Source organism: Salvelinus namaycush, chromosome 25 (genome assembly GCF_016432855.1).
Source record: "Salvelinus namaycush isolate Seneca chromosome 25, SaNama_1.0, whole genome shotgun sequence".
Taxonomy (NCBI): Eukaryota; Metazoa; Chordata; class Actinopteri; order Salmoniformes; family Salmonidae; genus Salvelinus; species Salvelinus namaycush.
Window position 1 is genome coordinate 17,961,416 of NC_052331.1, and position 19,082 is coordinate 17,980,497.

General features: G+C 43.1%; 1 protein-coding gene across 1 annotated transcript in view; it reads left to right on the top strand.

Moving 5' to 3' along the window:
- The first annotated feature begins 3,941 nt into the window (after positions 1 to 3,941).
- Positions 3,942 to 19,082, top strand: part of LOC120019795 (apoptosis regulator Bcl-2-like) — a 62,997-nt gene continuing 47,856 nt past the window's right edge. The window contains exon 1 of the mRNA XM_038963209.1: positions 3,942 to 5,066. Coding sequence (XP_038819137.1) covers positions 4,521 to 5,066 — 546 coding nt within the window. The 5' untranslated portion in view covers positions 3,942 to 4,520. The remainder of the gene's footprint in view (positions 5,067 to 19,082) is intronic.

Consider the following 19,082-nt stretch of genomic DNA (forward strand, 5'->3'; position numbering starts at 1 on the left):
TAGCTCTATTCCATTTTATCATTTAAAAATCTCCCTAATCCTTGCTGATGACAAACATACCCATAGCAGGATTCAGCCACCACCATGCTTGAAAATATGAAGAGTGGTTGGATTTGCCCCAAAGTTAAGGCTTTGTATTCAGAATTTCTTTGCCACATTTCTTGCAGTTTTACTTTAGTGCCTTATTGCAAACAGGATGCATGTTTTGGAATATTTTTATTCTGTACATGCTTCCTTCTTTTCACTCTGTCATTTAGGTAAGTATTGTGCAATGACTACAATGTCGTTGATCCATCCTCAGTTTTCTCCTATCACAGCCATTAAACTCTGTAACTGTTTTAAAGTCACTAATGGACTCATGGTGAAATCTCTGAATGATTTCCTTCCCCTCCAGCAACTGAGTTAGGCAAGACCATGTATCTTTGTGGTGACTGGGTATATTGATACACAATCCAAAGTGTAATTAATAACTTCACCATGCTCAAAGGGATGTTCAAAGTCTACTTTATTTTTTTTTTACTCATCTACCAATAGGTGCCCTTCTTTGAGAGGCATTGGAAAACCTCCCTGGTCTTTGTGGTTGAATCTGTGTTTGAAATTCACTGCTCGACTGAGGGACCTTACAGATAATTGTATGTGTGGGGTACAGAGATGAGGTAGTCATTCAAAAACAATGTTAAACATTATTGCACACAGAGTGAGTCCATGTAACTTATGTGATTTTTATTCCTGAACCTATTTAAGCTTGCCATAACAAAGGGGTTCAATACTTTTGTATTTGTTTTTGTATTTATTATGTTAAGGCCAATTTACAATTTTCAAAACATTACAATACATTCATAACAGATTTCACAACACACAAAGTGTGTGCCCTCAGGCCCATACTCCACTAACACATATCTATAACAAATCTGTTTTTTAAAACTGATTATACTGCTTGCATAAGTTACCTGATGTGGAATAGAGTTCCATGTAGTCATGGCTCTTTGTAGTGCTGTGCGCCTCCCATAATCTGTTCCTGACTTGGGGACTGTGAAGAGACCTCTGGTGGCATATCTTGTGGAGTATGTATGGGTGTCTGAGCTGTGTGCTAGACAGACAGCTCGGTGCTTTCAACATGTCCACTTTGAGCCAGGAGAGATTGACATGCATATTATTAATGTTTGCTCTCTGTGTACATCCAAGGGCCAGCCGTGCTACAGTGTTCTGAGCCAATTGCAATTTTCCAAAATCCCTCATTGTGGCACCTGACCACATGAATGAACAGTAGTCCAGGTGCGACAAAACTAGAGCCTGTAGGACCTGCCTTGTTGATAGTGCTGTTAAGAAGGTAGAGCAGCATTTTATTATGGACCATCTTGGCTACTGTTGCATCAATACGTTTTGACCATAATCCAGGGTTACTCCAAGCAGTTTAGTCACCTCAATTTGGTCAATTTACACATTATTTATTACATGATTTAATTGAGGTTTAGGGTTTAGTGAATGATTTGTCCCCAATACAATGCTTTTAGTTTTTGAAATATTTAGGACTAACTTATTCCTTGCCACCCATTCTGAAACTAACTGCACATCTGTCACGTTCCTGACCTTATTTCCTTTGTTTTGTCTTTGTTTAGTATGGTCAGGGCGTGAGTTGGGGTGGGCATTCTATGTTATGTGTTTCTATGTTGGGTTCATTCAACTAGCCTGATATGGTTCTCAATCAGGGGCAGGTGTTTTACGTTTCCTCTGATTGAGAACCATATTAAGGTAGACTGTTTCTCACTGTTTGTTTGTGGGTGATTGTTCCTGTGTCAGTGTTTGTGCCACACGGGACTGTTTCGTTCGTTCGTTCGTGTGTTCCTTCCTGTTCGTGCGTTCTTATTTTATGTTCTCAAGTACAGGTCTGTTCACGTCGTTTATTATTTTGTATTTTGTCAAGTGTTCTTCGTGTTCGTCTTTATCAAATAAAAGAGTATGTATTCAAACCACGCTGCATATTGGTCCGATCCTTGCTCATCCTCAGACGAGGAGGAGGACGAGCGTTACAACATCTTTGTTAAGCTTTACTCAAAGCCAGTGGCATTTTGTTAGTAAAGATTGAAAAAAGTAATGGGCCAAGGCAGCTGCCCTGGGGAATTCCTGATTGTACCTGGATTATGTTGGAGAGGCTTTCAATAAAGAACTCCCTCTGTGTTCTGATAGACAGGTAACTCTTTATCCACAATATAGCAGGGGGTGTAAAGCTATAACACTAAAGTTTTTCCAGCAGCAGACTATGATCGATAATGTCAAAAGCTGAAATGTAACAAAACAGCCCCCACAATCATTTCATCATCAATTTCTCTCAGCCAATCATCAGTCATTTGTGTAAGTGCTGTGCTTGTTGAATGTCCTTCCCTATAAGTGTGTTGAAAGTCTGTTGTAAATTTGTTTACTATAAAATAGCATTCTATCTGGTCAAACACAGTTTAAAAAAAATAATTATATGGGTTGGTAACAGGCTGATTGGTTGGCTATTTGAGCCAGTGAAGGGGGCTTTACTATTCTTAGTAAGCAGGAATTACTTTTGCTTCCCTCCAGCCCTGAGGGCACACGCTTTCTTGTAAGCTTAAATTGATGATATGGCAAATAGGAGTGGCAATATCGTCCGCTATTATCTTCAGTAATTTGCCATCCAAGTTGTCAGATCCGGTGCATTGTCATTGTTGATAGACAACAATACTTTTTTCACTTCTACCACACTCACTTTATGGAATTCAAATTTATAATTCTTGTCTTTCATAATTTGGTCAGATATACTTGGATGTGTAGTGTCAGCATTTGTTGCTGGCATGTCATGCCTAAATGTGCCAATCTTGCGGTTGGCAATATCAATCGGTTTTGTGATGAACGAACCATCTGATTCAATGAATGATGGAACTGAGTTTGCCTTTTTTCCAAAAATGTCATTGAAGGTGCTCCAAAGCTTTTTTACTATCATTCTTTATGTAATTTACCTTTGTTTCATAGTGTAGTTTCTTCTTCTTTTTAGTCACATGATTGATGATTTCTCAATTTGCAGTATGTTTGTCAATTGGTTGTGCAGCCAGACATATTTGCCATTCCTTTTGCCTTTACAATATTTCAATTCCTCATCAATCCACAGAGATTTAACAGTTTTTACAGTCATTTTCTTAATGGGTGCATGCTTATTAGTAACTGGGATAAGCAATTACATAAATGTGTCAAGTGCAACGTCTGTTTGCTCCTCATTACACACCACGGACCAACAAATATTCTTTACATCAACAACATAGGAATCACTACAAAACCTCTTGTATGTCCTCTTATACACTATATTAAGCCCAGCCTTTGGAACTTTGGTTTTACTCGATATGGCTACTATATTGTGGTCACTACATCCAATGGATCTGGATACTGTTGATGATTTCATTCAATACTTATTGACTCAAGATATTTCAGCTTTTAATTTTTAATTAATTTGTGAAAATGTCTAAAAACATAATTCCACATTGACATTATGGGGTATTGTGTGTAGGCCAGTGACACTAAATCTAAATTTAATCAGGCTTTTAAACTTCAATTTTAAACTTCAAAATTTGGAAAAAGTCAGGGGGTGTGAATACTTTCTGAAGGCACTGTATGTGTTCCAGAGTAAAGAATAGAGAGTGTTCCAGTAGAGAGACCCACATTGTTTCTGTAATTAAGTACTGGCAGTGTCTGCTGTGGGAGGTGGGAAAGTGCAAGTTACCTGAAAAATATCTAATCTCTCAATGTTCTAATGTCTCAATGTTCATCTCAAAGTGCACCAAATGTATGCAATTAGCTCTTGAAATTCCTTATTTTTTTTTACCAGGGTAGGATGCCCCCGGACCCCCCTACTGGCTTTGGGCTAAGCCCCTAATGTCTTCAAATCCTAGAAACGCCCCTGACACAAGAAATACCTCACCAGCAAAGCAGCAAAGAGTGTACAACAGGCAGCAATTGTGGGATACATTCCTCACTCAAAACGTCTCTCTGTATGCGTAAAACGCCGCTGGAATAGTTTTCGGTATCATATTCTGGATGCATGCGACGTTGACCTTCATATGTAGATTTTCGGTCATGTATTTGTAGTGTACATTATGTGCATATGGAGAATATTTTTTATCTCTTCCGTATTTCTGGCTGTCTAGGTTTGGAGTCTACAGAGAAGGGAACTGTCGCCACTTTTTGACCAACGTTTCGAATATTTTATTTTGAGAGCACAATTGGGAACATTTGGAATTTCTGACGCGGTTTATATTTGACTTTTCACGGTTTCAGCCTAGTTGGGTGAAGGGGCCGTTTTTCAATCCACACACATCGCACCCTTTCCAGTGTTTCGTTTTGCACCGTTCAATTGTAGGCGGCTATCCTAAAAACTTGACCAGAACATTTTCTCAGAAATACACGTTTCGTTTGATCTGATGTATTGTGCGATGCAGTGCATATCTACAATTATGATGTATTATTCTTAAAAACTAGGATTTTGGAGGTCATCAGTGGCAATCATAATGGCAAACGACGACAACCGCTTTATAGTGGAAAAGTACATTTGTCACAAACTCTTGAAACGAGGATATGCGTGGGATTTCGAGGATGCCGAGGAGGAGGAAGGTGCTGCTTATAATGGGTCGATGATTTCTCCTCGGCCGGGTTTGGCACGGCGGTGCCACGGGGCCAATAACGCCGGACAGGGCAGCGTCCCTCGTCTTTCCAAATGGCTCTCCCAACCGGACCCGCATGCAGCTATTCACAGAGTTTTGCGTGAGGCCGGGGACGAACTCGAAAGACTGTACCAGCCCGACTTCGCAGAGATGTCACACCAGCTGTATCTCACATCCTCCACGGCTGAGAGGAGATTTAGAGAGGTGATAGACGAGCTGTTCAGGGATGGGGTTAACTGGGGACGGATTATCGCCTTCTTCGAGTTCGGGGGCACAATATGCGTGGAATGCGTGAACAAGGAGATGACGTCGCAGGTGGATCACATCGCGGTGTGGATGACAGAGTATCTAAATGGACCACTGCTCAGCTGGATTCAGGAGAACGGGGGATGGGTATGTGTAATCTACTGCTTTAGTTTACATTAGCCTACGCATGATGCGGAGGGAACGTCTGGATATGAACGACATAATTTACTAGTCTTCCTGATTTGATGTTCTGGCTGTTTGTCTAGCATGTCTGGCCAATGAAATATTACCGTTGCTGTCACACCTCCCTACGCTCAAACCCGCCTCCGTCGACTGTAGCCATCAGTGGCAGATGCCTTGTAGTTCCAGGGTGGGGGATAAATTCCAGGGTGGGGGGTAAAACCAAACGTTTCACTGCACGTAACCGGTGTATGTGACAATAAAACATATTAAATGTTATTTTGTTTATTTTGTCCTATAGCCTAGGTTATGCCTGTTATACTGCTGTTATTCACTATACTATTCACATAGATGTCTGTGACACACTATCAGCATAGAACAGTCTGTACTGCACACAGAGCGGCTGAAGCACTAGTAGGATAGGATCATTATATCTGTGTAGTTCCACATCCATGGCAGGGCAGAGCAGAACAGACACACGTCAGGGGAAAGGGTAACATCAAGTTAATAGTGTAGGCTACCAGCCCCGGACGAGACAGGACCACTTATCAGAGATCTACATGACCAAAAAACTATGAGATCCCCATACTAAATCTATACTGTACATACGCACTCACACATTTTGGATACTTGATTTGGATCCACAGTAACACACAAACACACACCAAACACACACACACACAATGCATTTATCACCAAATATCTGAGTATGCACATTCACCACTACCAGTCACACAACATCCTCTGTTCTGTTTTTCTTTTGTTACTACTATTTCCCCTCTGAAGATGAACAATGTGGCCACCCCTTTACGACTGCTGTCCTCTACAGCTCTACATCTATAAGGCCAAACCGCCAAAAATGTGTTCCTAATTGGCAGAAGTGCTATTAATGATAAAATAACATGCGTTTGCACCGTTTCAGCTATCTAGCCGGAAGCAAGGTGGTAGATGGGGGTGGGTAAGGGAGGGGTGAAGGCTAATCAATGATTTATGTGGAGCATTTCATCTCTAAAGGATGTAGCGTTTAACATTCCCCTTGAGTCTCCTCTGCCCCTGAAGGTGTCAGGTTGTGCCACATATCAAAGGGAAGCACAGAGAGGAGAGAGGGGCCCCCAGGAGTACAGAGCCACAGACTAGAGCCAGGTTGTATGTTTAACATGTAACGTGCACCCTCCAGTGCATTTCGGTTCAGTTGGAGCCCTTTGGTCTCTTGAAATTGTGCATGGGATGGTGGATCGGGCTGTGGCTGCCATGTCTGTCTGTATGTGAGAGGTCTCTGGAGCCTGATACCCGACATCCCAGTCTAACTATGTACTTTTCTATGTAGGTCAGCATAAACAGTAATGTTTCAAGACTGAGGTTGAGACGACCGGGTTTCATGTGCCATATCCATGGGAACTGAAGGGAATCTTTTAATCCAATGGATAATTCAGGATTATGGGAAAGTATATGTAAACAATTTTCTGGGTCATTTTGCCAGGGCCTTGTGATCAGTGGCGAAAATTGCACATCCAAAAAATGTGTTCTCTGATGTGACGTCAGAGGCTATAGAGAAGTGAGTGAGCTTCACGTCATGCCAGAAATATGTCACATAAATTCTGTAAATGTAATGTAAATACAAATACTGTTCATGCTAAATTAAGAATGTTGCAGAGATCCAACTGACACACTTGAACAATGCAAACAGACACTATAGTTTTACTTTTCAGGGGGAGAAATTCCCTGATGTTTATAATTCAGCTCATATTATGTGGTGTTCTCAGACATCTTAGGTACAGTGCGTTCGGAAAGTATTCAGACCCCTTGACTTTTTCAACATTGTGTTACGATAAAGCCTTATTCTAAAATTGATTCAATAAACATTTTCCTCATCAATCTACACACAATACCCCATAATAGCAAAGTGAAAACAGATTTTTAGAAATGTTTGCAAATGTAAAAAAACAAAAACAGAAATACCTTATTTACATCAGTATTCAAACCCTTTGCTATGAGACTCGAAATTGAGCTCAGGTGCATCCTGTTTCTATTGATCATCCTTAAGATGTTTCTACAACTTGATTGGAGTCCACCTGTGGTAAATTCAATTGATTGGAGATGAAATGGAAAGGCACACACCTGTCTATATAAGGTCCCACAGTTGACAGTGCATGTCAGAGCAAAAACCAAGCCACGTGGTCAAAGGAATTGTTCGTAGAGCTCCGAGACAGGATTGTGTAAAGGCACAGATCTGGGGAAGGGTACCAAAAAATGTCTGCAGCATTGAAGGTCACCAAGAACATAGTGGCCTCCATCATTCTTAAATAGAAGAATTTTGGAACCACCAAGACTCTTCCTAGAGCTGGCAGCCCGGCCAAATTGAGCAATCGGGGGAGAAGGGCCTTGGTCAGGGAGGTGACCAAGAACCCATTGGTCACTCTGACAGGGCTTCCAGAAGGACAACCATCTCTGCAGCACTCCACCAATCAGGCCTTTATGGTAGATTGGCCAGACGGAACCAGACCTCAGTAAAAGGCACATGACAGCCCGCTTGGAGTTTTCCAAAGGGCAACTAAAGGACTCTCAGGTCTGATGAATCCAAGATTGAACTCTTTAGCCTGAATGCCAAGCATCATGTCTGGAGGAAACCTGGCACCATCCCTACGGTGATGTATGGTGGTGGCAGCATCATGCTGTGGAGATGTTTTTCATTGGCAGGGACTGGGAGGCAAATCAGGATCTAGAGAAAGATGAACGGAGCAAAGTACAGATCCTTAATGAAAACCTGCTCTAGAGTTGTCACGTTCTGACCTTAGTTTATTTTTATGTCTTTGTGTTAGGTTGGTCAGGGCGTGAGTTGGGGTGGGTAGTCTATGTTGTTTTTTCTATGTTGTTATATTTCTATGTGTTTGGCCTAGTATGGTTCTCAATCAGAGGCAGGTGTCGTTCGTTGTCTCTGATTGAGAATCATACTTAGGTAGCCTGTTTTCCCCATTTTGGTTGTGGGTGTTTATTTTCTGTTTAGTGTCTGTTCACCTGGCAGAACTGTTTCGTTTTCTCTTCGTTATTATTTTGTGTAGTGTTCAGTTTTTTCATTAAAATATGACGAACACTTACCACGCTGCATTTTGGTCCTCCTCTCCTTCCACCAACGAGAATCGTTACAGAAACACCCACCAACACCGGACCAAGCAGCGTGGTAAACGGGAGCAGTGCAATCTGGACTCATGGACATGGGAGGAGATACTAGACGGCAAGGGACCCTGGGCACAGGCTGGGGAATATCGCCGCCCCAAGGAAGAACTGGAGGCAGCGAAAGCTGAGCGGCGGCGATATGAGGAGGTAGCACGGCAGCGCGACAGGCACGAGAGGCAGCCCCCAAATTTTTTGGGGGGAGGCACACGGGGAGTGTGGCAGAGTCAGGTTGGAGACCTGAGCCCACTCCTTGTGCTTATCGTAAGCAGCGCGTTACTGGTCAGGCACCGTGTTATGCGGTCAAGCGCACGGTGTCGCCAGTACGCGTCCATAGCCCAGAGCGCTATAGGCCAGCCCCCCGCAAGTGCCATGCGAGAGTGGGCATCCAGCCAGGGCGTATTGTGCCGGCTCAGCGTGTCTGGTCTCCGGTACGCTGTTTCGGCCCAGGGTATCCTGCGCCGGCTCTGCGTGCTCTGTCTCCGGGGCGCTGGGAGGGTGCAGTGCGTCCTATGCCTGCGCTCCGCCTGTGCCGGGCGAATGTGGGCATTGAGCCTAAGGGAGAGGTGCGAGTAGTATGCACCAGAGCTCCAGTGCTCCCCCACAGCCCGGTTCAACCTGTGGCAGCGCCACGCACCAGGCTGTCTCTTCGTCTCCTCCCTCCAGGTTCTCTGTCCTGAGCTGCCGGAGCCGCCCGTCAGTCTGGAGCTGCCGGAGCCGCCCGTCAGTCAGGAGCTGCCGGAGCCGTCCTTCACTCCGGCGCTGCCAGAGTCGCCTTTCACTACGGCGCTGCCGGAGTCGCCCTTCACTACGGCGCTACCGGAGTTTCCCGCCTGTCCGGCGCTGCCGGAGTCTCCCATCTATTCGGGGCCCACTGCAAGGGTTCCCAGTCTGAGGTCGGCGGCGAGGGTCGCCGCTCCAAAGGCAAAGACTATGGTGGAGTGGGGTCCACGTCCCGCGGCAGAGCCGCCACCGCGGACAGACGCCCACCCATGTCTTATAGATATAGATAATTTTGTACCGGTTTCCTCCAGCATCTTCACAAGGTCCTTTGCTGTTGTTCTGGGATTTATTTTCCCTTTTCCCACCAAATTACATTAATCTCTTGGAGACAGAACGCGTCTCCTTCCTGAGCGGTATGACGGCTGCGTGGTCCCATGGTGTTTATACTTGCGTGCTATTGTTTGTACAGATGAACGTGGTACCTTCAGGCGTTTGGAAATTGCTCCCAAGGATGAACCAGACTTGTGGAGGTCTCCAATTTTCTTCTGAGGTCTTGGCTGATTTCTTTTGATTTTCCCATGATGTCAAGCAAAGAGGCACTGAGTTTGAAGGTAGGCCTTGAAATACATCCACAGGTACACCTCCAATTGACTCAATTTATATCAATTAGCCTAATAGAAGCTTCTAAAGCCATTACATCATTTTCTGGAATTTTCCAAGCTGTTTAAAGGCACAGTCAACTTAGTGTATGTAAACTTCTGACCCACTGGAGTTGTGATACAGTGAATTATAAGTGAAATAATCTGTCTGTAAACAATTGTTGGCAATATTACTTGTGTCATGCATAGTAGATGTCCTAACCGCCAAAACTATAGTTTGTTAACAAGAAATGTATGGAGTGGTTGAAAAACGAGTTTTAATGACTCCAACCTAAGTGTATGTAAACGTCCGATTTCAACTGTATATTTAAAACCAAATACTTTTAGACTTTTACTCAAGTAGTATTTTACTGGGTGACTTTCACTTTTACTTGAGTCATTTTCTATTATGGTATCTTTACTTTTACTCAAGTATGACAAGTGGGTACTTTTTCCACCACTGGAAGCACTTCTCTAAGTGAGAGGTATATTATATATTTCTATATATAAACTATTTACGCTACCTTTTATATTCTTGATCCTAATGATTTTGGCCTAGCTGTAAAAAACAGCAGAGGTGTTAGAGCAGCGACCCTGGAATAAAAACAAAATGTGTATCGGTGGAGAGAGGTGTAACGGTCGTCTTTCGGTGAGAGAGTAGACCAAGGCGCAGCGGGTTGTGAATACATAATGAACTTTATTTAACAAGACGAAACTAAACACACGAAGAACACTTGATAATTTTACAAAACAACAAAACGAATTAGACAGACCTAAACGAGAGAACTTACATAAAACATGAAGAACGCACGAACAGGAACAGACTACATATACTAACGACAACGAAACAGTCCCGTGTGGTGCGAACATACACTGACACGGACGACAACCACCCACAACAAACAGTGTGAAAACACCTACCTTAATATGACTCTCAATCAGAGGAAATGAAAAACACCTGCCTCTAATTGAGAGCCATATCAGGTCACCCTTAAACCAACATAGAAACAGAAAACATAGACTGCCCACCCAAACTCACGTCCTGACCAACTAACACATACAAAAACTAACAGAAAACAGGTCAGGAACGTGACATAACCCCCCCCTTAAGGTGCGAACTCCGGGCGCACCAGCACAAAGTCTAGGGGAGGGTCAGGGTGGGCATCTGACCACGGTGGTGGCTCAGGCTCTGGGCGAGGTCCCCACCCCACCATAGTCAATCCCAGCTTACGTCTCTCCCTCAGAATGACCACCCTCTTACTCCACCCACCTAATATACCGGGTAACATCAAAATAAGGGACAGCTCCGGGACAAGGTAGCTCAGGACAGATAGGTAGGTCAGGATAGAGAGGTAGCTCAGGATAGAGAGGTAGCTCAGGATAGAGAGGTAGCTCAGGATAGAGGGGCAACTCCGGACTGAAGGGCAGCTCCGGACAGAGAGACAGCTCTGGACTGAGGGGCAGTTCTGGATACATGGCAGCTCTGGACTGAGGGACAGCTCATGGTTGGCTGACGGCTCTGGACGCTCATGGCTGGCTGACGGCTCTGGACGCTCATGGCTGGCTGACGGCTCTGGACGCTCATGGCTGGCTGACGGCTCTGGACGCTCATGGCTCGCTGACGGCTCTGGACGCTCATGGCTCGCTGACGGCTCTGGACGCTCATGGCTCGCTGACGGCTCCGGACGCTCATGGCTCGCTGACGGCTCTGGCTGATCCGGTCTGGCGGAAGGCTCTGGCTGATCCGGTCTGGCGGAAGGCTCTGGCTGATCCGGTCTGGCGGAAGGCTCTGGCTGATCCGGTCTGGCGGAAGGCTCTGGCTGATCCGGTCTGGCGGAAGGCTGTAGCGGCTCCTGTCTGGCGGACGGCTCTAGCGGCTCCTGTCTGGCGGACGGCTCTGTAGGCTCATGGCAGACGGGCGGCTTTGCAGGCTCATGGCAGACGGGCGGCTTTGAAGGCTCAATACAGACGGGCAGTTCAGGCGCCGCTTGACAGACGGGCAGTTCAGGCGCCGCTTGGCAGACGGGCAGTTCAGGCGCCGCTTGGCAGACGGGCAGTTCAGGCGCCGCTTGGCAGACGGGCAGTTCAGGCGCCGCTTGGCAGACGGACAGTTCAGGCGCTGCTTGGCAGACGGGCAGTTCAGGCGCCGCTTGGCAGACGGGCAGTTCAGGCGCTGCTTGGCAGACGGGCAGTTCAGGCGCTGCTTGGCAGACGGGCAGTTCAGGCGCCGCTGGGCAGACGGCAGACTCTGACCGGCTGAGACGCACTGTAGGCCTGGTGCGTGGTACCGGAACTGGTGGTACCGGACTGGAGACACGCACCTCAAGGCTAGTGCGGGGAGCGGTAACATGACACACTGAGTTCTCAAAGCGCACTATAGGACTGGTGCGTGGTACCGGGACTGGTGGTACCGGGCTGAGAGCACGCACCTCAGAATGAGTGCGGGGAGAAGGAACAGTGCGTACAGGACTCTGGAGACGCACAGGTGGCTTAGTGCGTGGTGCCGGAACTGGAGGCACTGGGCTGGAGACACGCACCATAGGAAGAGTGCGTGGAGAAGGAACAGGGCTCTGAAAACGCACTGGAAGCCTGGTGCGTAGTGTAGGCACTGGTGGTACTGGGCTGGGGCTGGGAGGTAGCGCCGGAAATACCGGACCGTGCAAGCGTACTGGCTCCCTTGAGCATTGAGCCTGCCCAACCCTACCTGGTTGAATGCTCCCCGTCGCCCGACCAGTGCGGGGAGGTGGAATAACCCGCACCGGGCTATGTAGGCGAACCGGGGACACCATGCGTAAGGCTGGTGCCATGTATGCCGGCCCGAGGAGACGCACTGGAGACCAGACGCGTTGAGCCGGCATCATGGCACCTGGCTCAATGCCCAATCTAGCCCTACCAGTGCGGGGAGGTGGAATAACCCGCACCGGGCTATGCACACGTACAGGAGACATCGTGCGCTCTACTGCGTAACACGGCGTCTGCCCGTACTCCCGCTCTCCCCGGTTAGCCTGGGAAGTGGGCGCAGGTCTCCTACCTGCCCTTGGCCCACTACCTCTTAGCCCCCCCCCCAAGACATTTTTGGGGTTTCTTCACGGGCTTCCGTGCTAGCCGCGTACCTTCAAAAATCCGGTTTTGAGCTTCATTCTCCGGTTTCCAGCCACGTCTCTTTGCTGCCTCCTCATACCACCGCTCCTGAGTTCGCGCTGCCTCCATCTCCTCACGAGCGCGGCGATATTCCCCAATGTGCGCCCAGTGTCCTTTTCCCTCTAATACTTCCTCCCAAGTCCATGAGTCCTGATCTCTTGGCCGCTGCTCGAACTTGCGCTGCTTGGTTCTGGATAGGTGGGTGGTTCTGTAACGGTCGTCTTTCGGTGAGAGAGTAGACCAAGGCGCAGCGGGTTGTGAATACATAATGAACTTTATTTAACAAGACGAAACTAAACACACGAAGAACACTTGATAATTTTACAAAACAACAAAACGAATTAGACAGACCTAAACGAGAGAACTTACATAAAACATGAAGAACGCACGAACAGGAACAGACTACATATACTAACGACAACGAAACAGTCCCGTGTGGTGCGAACATACACTGACACGGACGACAACCACCCACAACAAACAGTGTGAAAACACCTACCTTAATATGACTCTCAATCAGAGGAAATGAAAAACACCTGCCTCTAATTGAGAGCCATATCAGGTCACCCTTAAACCAACATAGAAACAGAAAACATAGACTGCCCACCCAAACTCACGTCCTGACCAACTAACACATACAAAAACTAACAGAAAACAGGTCAGGAACGTGACAAGAGGGTTGGTTTTACAGGTTTACTTGCTCTGGATTGTCAGTAGTGCATGTATTCTTGGCTATCGTGCCATGGCTGTGTCAGAGTCAATTGTAAGTTAAACTTGGTTATTCCTTTATGGGTAGTGTGATGCCTAAGACAAATTTTTACTTGCAGCCATTAGCGGCCGTTAGAATCAATGTTCCTTTTTCTTTCTTCCATTTTTGTAAGAATGAAACAGGATATAATGAGGACTACATGAAATATGTCTTGCATGTGATGGACATTAAGAACTGGTCTTGCGATGTATATAGGTAGTTTTCTCTTCATTTTTTCAAAACATTTTGAACAATTGAATCCAATGAACTGAGCAGGCTGGGCTGACATGCTTATAGCCTTGCTAGGACTCTCTAAATATGAGTATGCATTTATAAGATTGTGCTGTTGTTATTTCTATTAATATGATCTATTATTGTTACTATTAATTGTTTTCTGACTGTTATCCATGTTATTTGGTTAGTTCTCTTAAAAAGCACCCTCGTAGATATTTATGATATGATGTTATTTCCCTCTGGTCTACACCAATTGCCAGCCAAGGGTTTACCTTAGGATGGAAATGTGCGTCATGAGTCAGGGAGATGGTCTTAGTGACAGCAGACCCAGATATGGGGGGAGGTTTTAGTGACAACAGACCCAGATATGGGGGGAGGTTTTAGTGACAACAGACCCAGATATGGGGGGAGGTTTTAGTGACAACAGACCCAGATATGGGGGGAGGTTTTAGTGACAACAGACCCAGATATGGGGGGAGGTTTTATTGACAACAGACCCAGATATGGGGGGAGGTTTTAGTGACAACAGACCCAGATATGGGGGGAGGTTTTAGTGACAACAGACCCAGATATGGGGGGAGGTTTTAGTGACAACAGACCCAGATATGGGGGGAGGTTTTAGTGACAACAGACCCAGATATGGGGGGAGGTTTTAGTGACAACAGACCCAGATATGGGGGGAGGTTTTAGTGACAACAGACCCAGATATGGGGGGAGGTTTTAGTGACAACAGACCCAGATATGGGGGGAGGTTTTAGTGACAACAGACCCAGATATGGGGGGAGGTTTTAGTGGGTGGAATATTAGAACAATTGGAGTTGCAGCTACAGAATGCTTAACAGTGCAAATATTATGGTACAGCTTTATGGACACTTAATCATCATTGTCCTTTTTAATGGTAAGTTTACAAACATTGGTTGTGGTAAGTATAATTGAAACTTTGGTATCATTATGGTAAGTGGGGAAATAAGTATAGCCAGGTATAATTGTAATGACTTAGCAGATCATAACAAAAGAAGATACATTTTTACCTGTCTAAAAGAGAAAGAATATAATATATATTGTTTACAGGAAACTCATTCTACGAATATAGATAAGGTTGGGTGGGAAAAGGACTCGGAGGGAGAAATATATTTTTGTCATGGGCAAAGAAACTCAAAAGGAGTGATTATACTAATTAATACAAATTTTGATCTGATTGTGCAAACGGTGCAAAGGAAGATGGATTCTTTTAAATATGCTATTGGATCAAAAACAGATCTGGCTAATGAATTATATGAGCCAAATAATGATGATCCACACTTCTTCTAAAATATATATAATAATCTATTGAGCTCACAAGCAACAAATTAATCTATTATTATGGTAGGAGATTATAATACGGTTTTAAGTAGCTCAATGGATCGTAAAGAAAATCACACCACAAACTATCACCCTCAAGCACTTAAGGAGATCACGAAGATCATGGATACATTAGAACTAGTGGATATATGGAGGCTGAAAAACCCTGACCTAGTGAGATAAACATGGAGGAGGCTTAATCAAACTAGCCATCTTGACTACTTCCTAGTCTCATTCTTGCTGGCATCAAAAGTTTAAAAAAGTATTAATAGGAGACCGAATACCATTGGACCACCATCTAATTGGCCTCCATATATATATAGCTCTTACAGAATGTCCACGTGGACGGGGATATTGAAAATTTAATCGAAGCCTATTGATTAAATAATTGACTTTTTTTGCACAACATAGGTACAGCAGATCCCCTTACTTTTAAATGTACTTTTAGAGGCCATTCAATGCAATACTCATCATTAAAACAAAAGCATTTTAGGTCAAAGAGATTAGACTAATAAAGGAAATAGACGAAGTAACAGCGCAGGTAATGGTAATGGAAAACTACTATAAAGGCACAAAATAAATTAGAGGGAAAACAAAAAGAAATGGAGGTACTTATTCAAGAATGATCAAGTGTAATCTATTACAAAAATAAAGCAAATTGGATGGAAATTGTGAAAAAAAATAAAAAATAATATTGAATCTTCAACATAGAATTGCTATCAAAAAGAAACTCGTTACAAATGATGGAGTCATCCATGATTCACCAGATTACATTTTGAAAGAGAAAGCAAAATAGTTTAAGCATATTTTCTTTTCATTCTCCTCCATTTCCACTGAATGATGTTAACTGTAAGGATTTATTTCCTAATAATAATAATAATAATGTAAAATTAACTTTTTGAAGCAATAACATTTTTTCAGTCTGGAAAAACACCAGGGCTTGATGGTATACCAGTAGAGGTATAATCAGACCTTTTTTGATATACTCAAATATCCATTATTAGCATGTTTTATTTACTCCTATAAAAATGGTAGACTTTCAAGTACTCAACAAGAAATTCTGATTTCATTACTACTGAAACAGGACCCAGGTGGTAAGTATAAAGATCCAGTCCATTTAAAAAACTGGAGGCCTCTTACACTTCATTGTTGTGATGCGAAAATCCTGGTGAAATGCATAGCACATAGAATAAAACAGGTTTTTACCAGATATTGTTCATCCAGATCAGACAGGTTTTTTACGTGGACGATATATTGGAGATAATATACGACAATTACTTGAAACAATTGAACATTATGAAACATCAAAGATACCACCCCTGGTCTTCATAGCAGATTTTGAAAATGCATTTGATAAAGTACGACAACAATTTATATATAAATGCCTGGTTTACTTTAATTTCGGTGAATCTCTTATACAATGGGTTAAAGTTATGTACAGCAACCCCAGATGTAAAATAGTAAATAATGGTTACTTCTCAGAAAGTATTGAGCTTTTAAGAGGAGTAAAACAAGGCTGTCCGTTGTCTACATATTTATTTATTATGTCCATTGAAATGCTAGCTATTAAAATTAGATCGAAGAAGAACATCAACGGGTTAGAAATCCAGGAGATAAAAACAAAAGTGTCAATGTACGCTGATGACTCTAGTTTTTTCTTAAGTACGCAATCTGGATCCCTGCACAGTCTCATTGAAGATCTTGATCACTTTTCTAGCCTCTCTGGACTAAAACCTAATTATGACAAGTGTACCATATTACGTATTGGATCGTTAAAAAATACAGTGTTTACACTACCTTGTAGTTTACCAATAAAATGGGCGGATGGTGAAGTAGACATACTTGGTATTCACATCTAAAAAAATATAAACAAACTTATAAATTAACAAAAATAGATACGATTCTGCAACCATGAAGAGGTAAAAAATTGTCTATTTATGGCAAAATCTGATTGATTAACTCTTTGCTCCTATCACAGTTTACTTACTTACTAATGGCACTACCTACTCCAGACGACTCATTTTTTAAATCATATGAGCATAAATATTTCATTTTATTTGGAATGTTAAGCCAGACAAAATTAAACGTGCCTATTTATATAATGAATATGAGTTTGGGGGGCTAAAATTATGAAATATTAAAGCTTTAAACCTCTCACTAAAAGCTTCACTCATACATAAATTATACTTAAACCCAAAATGGTTCTCCAGTAGATTATTAAGACTCATCCTTTGTTCAATAATGGCTTTTTTGCCTTCATACAGATTACAGCTTCTCATTTCCGACAAAATTATTTTTTAAATGTATTTTTAAGAATCAAGCCATACAAAGCTGGTTTCTCCTGCAGAAAAGATGGAACAAATATTACAACAAATGTTATGGTTAAACTCAAATATACTGATTAATAAAAATGTTTAAAAATTGTATTATATTTATGAATGATATATTCAATGAAAATAAACGGAGCAGTTATGTCACATATGCAGCTATCGACAATATATGGGAATATCTGCTCAATCCAAATTTACAACCAACTGATTATAGCATTAGCACAAAAATGGAGGAGGCAAGTGGAAAAGGGAGTAGGTATGTTGACAGCTGCGCCAGACATGTTGCAAAAGAAATGGGAAGAGATTTGATGTACCTATTCCATGGTACATTGTTTATGAACTGGTACAAAAAACAGTTGATTCAACACTGAGTTTTTCAATTTAAATTATTATATAAAATTCTTGCCACCAACAGAATGCTATATACACCACCGTTCAAAAGTTTGGGGTCACTTTGAAATGTCCTTGTTTTTTTAAAGAAAAGCTCCCTTTTTGTCCATTAAAATAACATCAAATTGATCAGAAATACAGTGTAGACATTCTTAATATTGTAAATGACTATTGTAGCTGGAAATTGCAGATTTTTTATGGAATATCTACATAGGTGTACAGAGGCCCATTATCAGCAACCATCACTCCTGTATTCCAAAGGGACGTTGTGTTAGCTAATCCAAGTTTATCATTTTTAAAGGCTTATTGATCATTAGAAAACCCTTTTACAATTATGTTAACACAGCTGAAAACTGCTGTTCTGATTAAAGAAGCAATAAAACTGTCCTTCTTTAGACTAGAGTATCTGGAGCATCAGCATTTGTGGGTTCGATTACATGCTCAAAATGGCAAGAAACAGTTTCTTCTGAAACTCGTCAGTCTATTCTTGTTCTGAGAAATGAAGGCTATTCCATGCGAGAAATTGCCAAGAAACTGAGGATCTCATAAAACGCTGTGTACTACTCCCTTTACAGAACAACACAAACTGTCTCTAACCAGAATAGAAAGAGGAATGGGAGGCCCTGTGCAAGAGGACTGTGCAAGAGGACAAGTACATTAGAGTTTGAGAAACAGACGCCTCACAAGTCCTCAACTGGCAGCTTCATTAAATAGTACCTGCAAAACACCAGTCTCAACGTCAACAGTGAAGAGGCGACTCCGGGATGCTGGCCTTGTAGGCAGAGTTCCTCTGTCCAGTGTCTGTGTTCTTTTGCCCTTCTTAATCTTTCTTTTTATTGGCCAGTCTGAGATATGCCTTTTTCTTTGCAACTCTTCCTAGAAGGCCAGAATCCCGGAGTCACCTCTTCACTGTTGACGTTGAGACTGGTGTTTGAAGCCTGTAATCGAACCCAAAAATGCTGCTCCAGATACTCAACTAGTCTAAAGAAGGCCAGTTTTATTGCTTCTTTTATCAGAACAACAGTTTTCAACTGTGCAAAAGGGTTTTCTAATGATCAATTAGCCTTTTAAAATGATAAACTTGGATTAGCTAAGACAACGTGCCATTGGAACACAGGAGTGATGGTTGTAATCAATGCCAAGGGTGCTTCAACAAAGTACTGAGTAAAGGGTCAAAATACCAATGTAAATGTGATATTTCAGTTTAAAGTTTTTTATACATTTGCTAAATTTTCTAAAAACCTGTTTTTGCTTTGTCATTATGAGG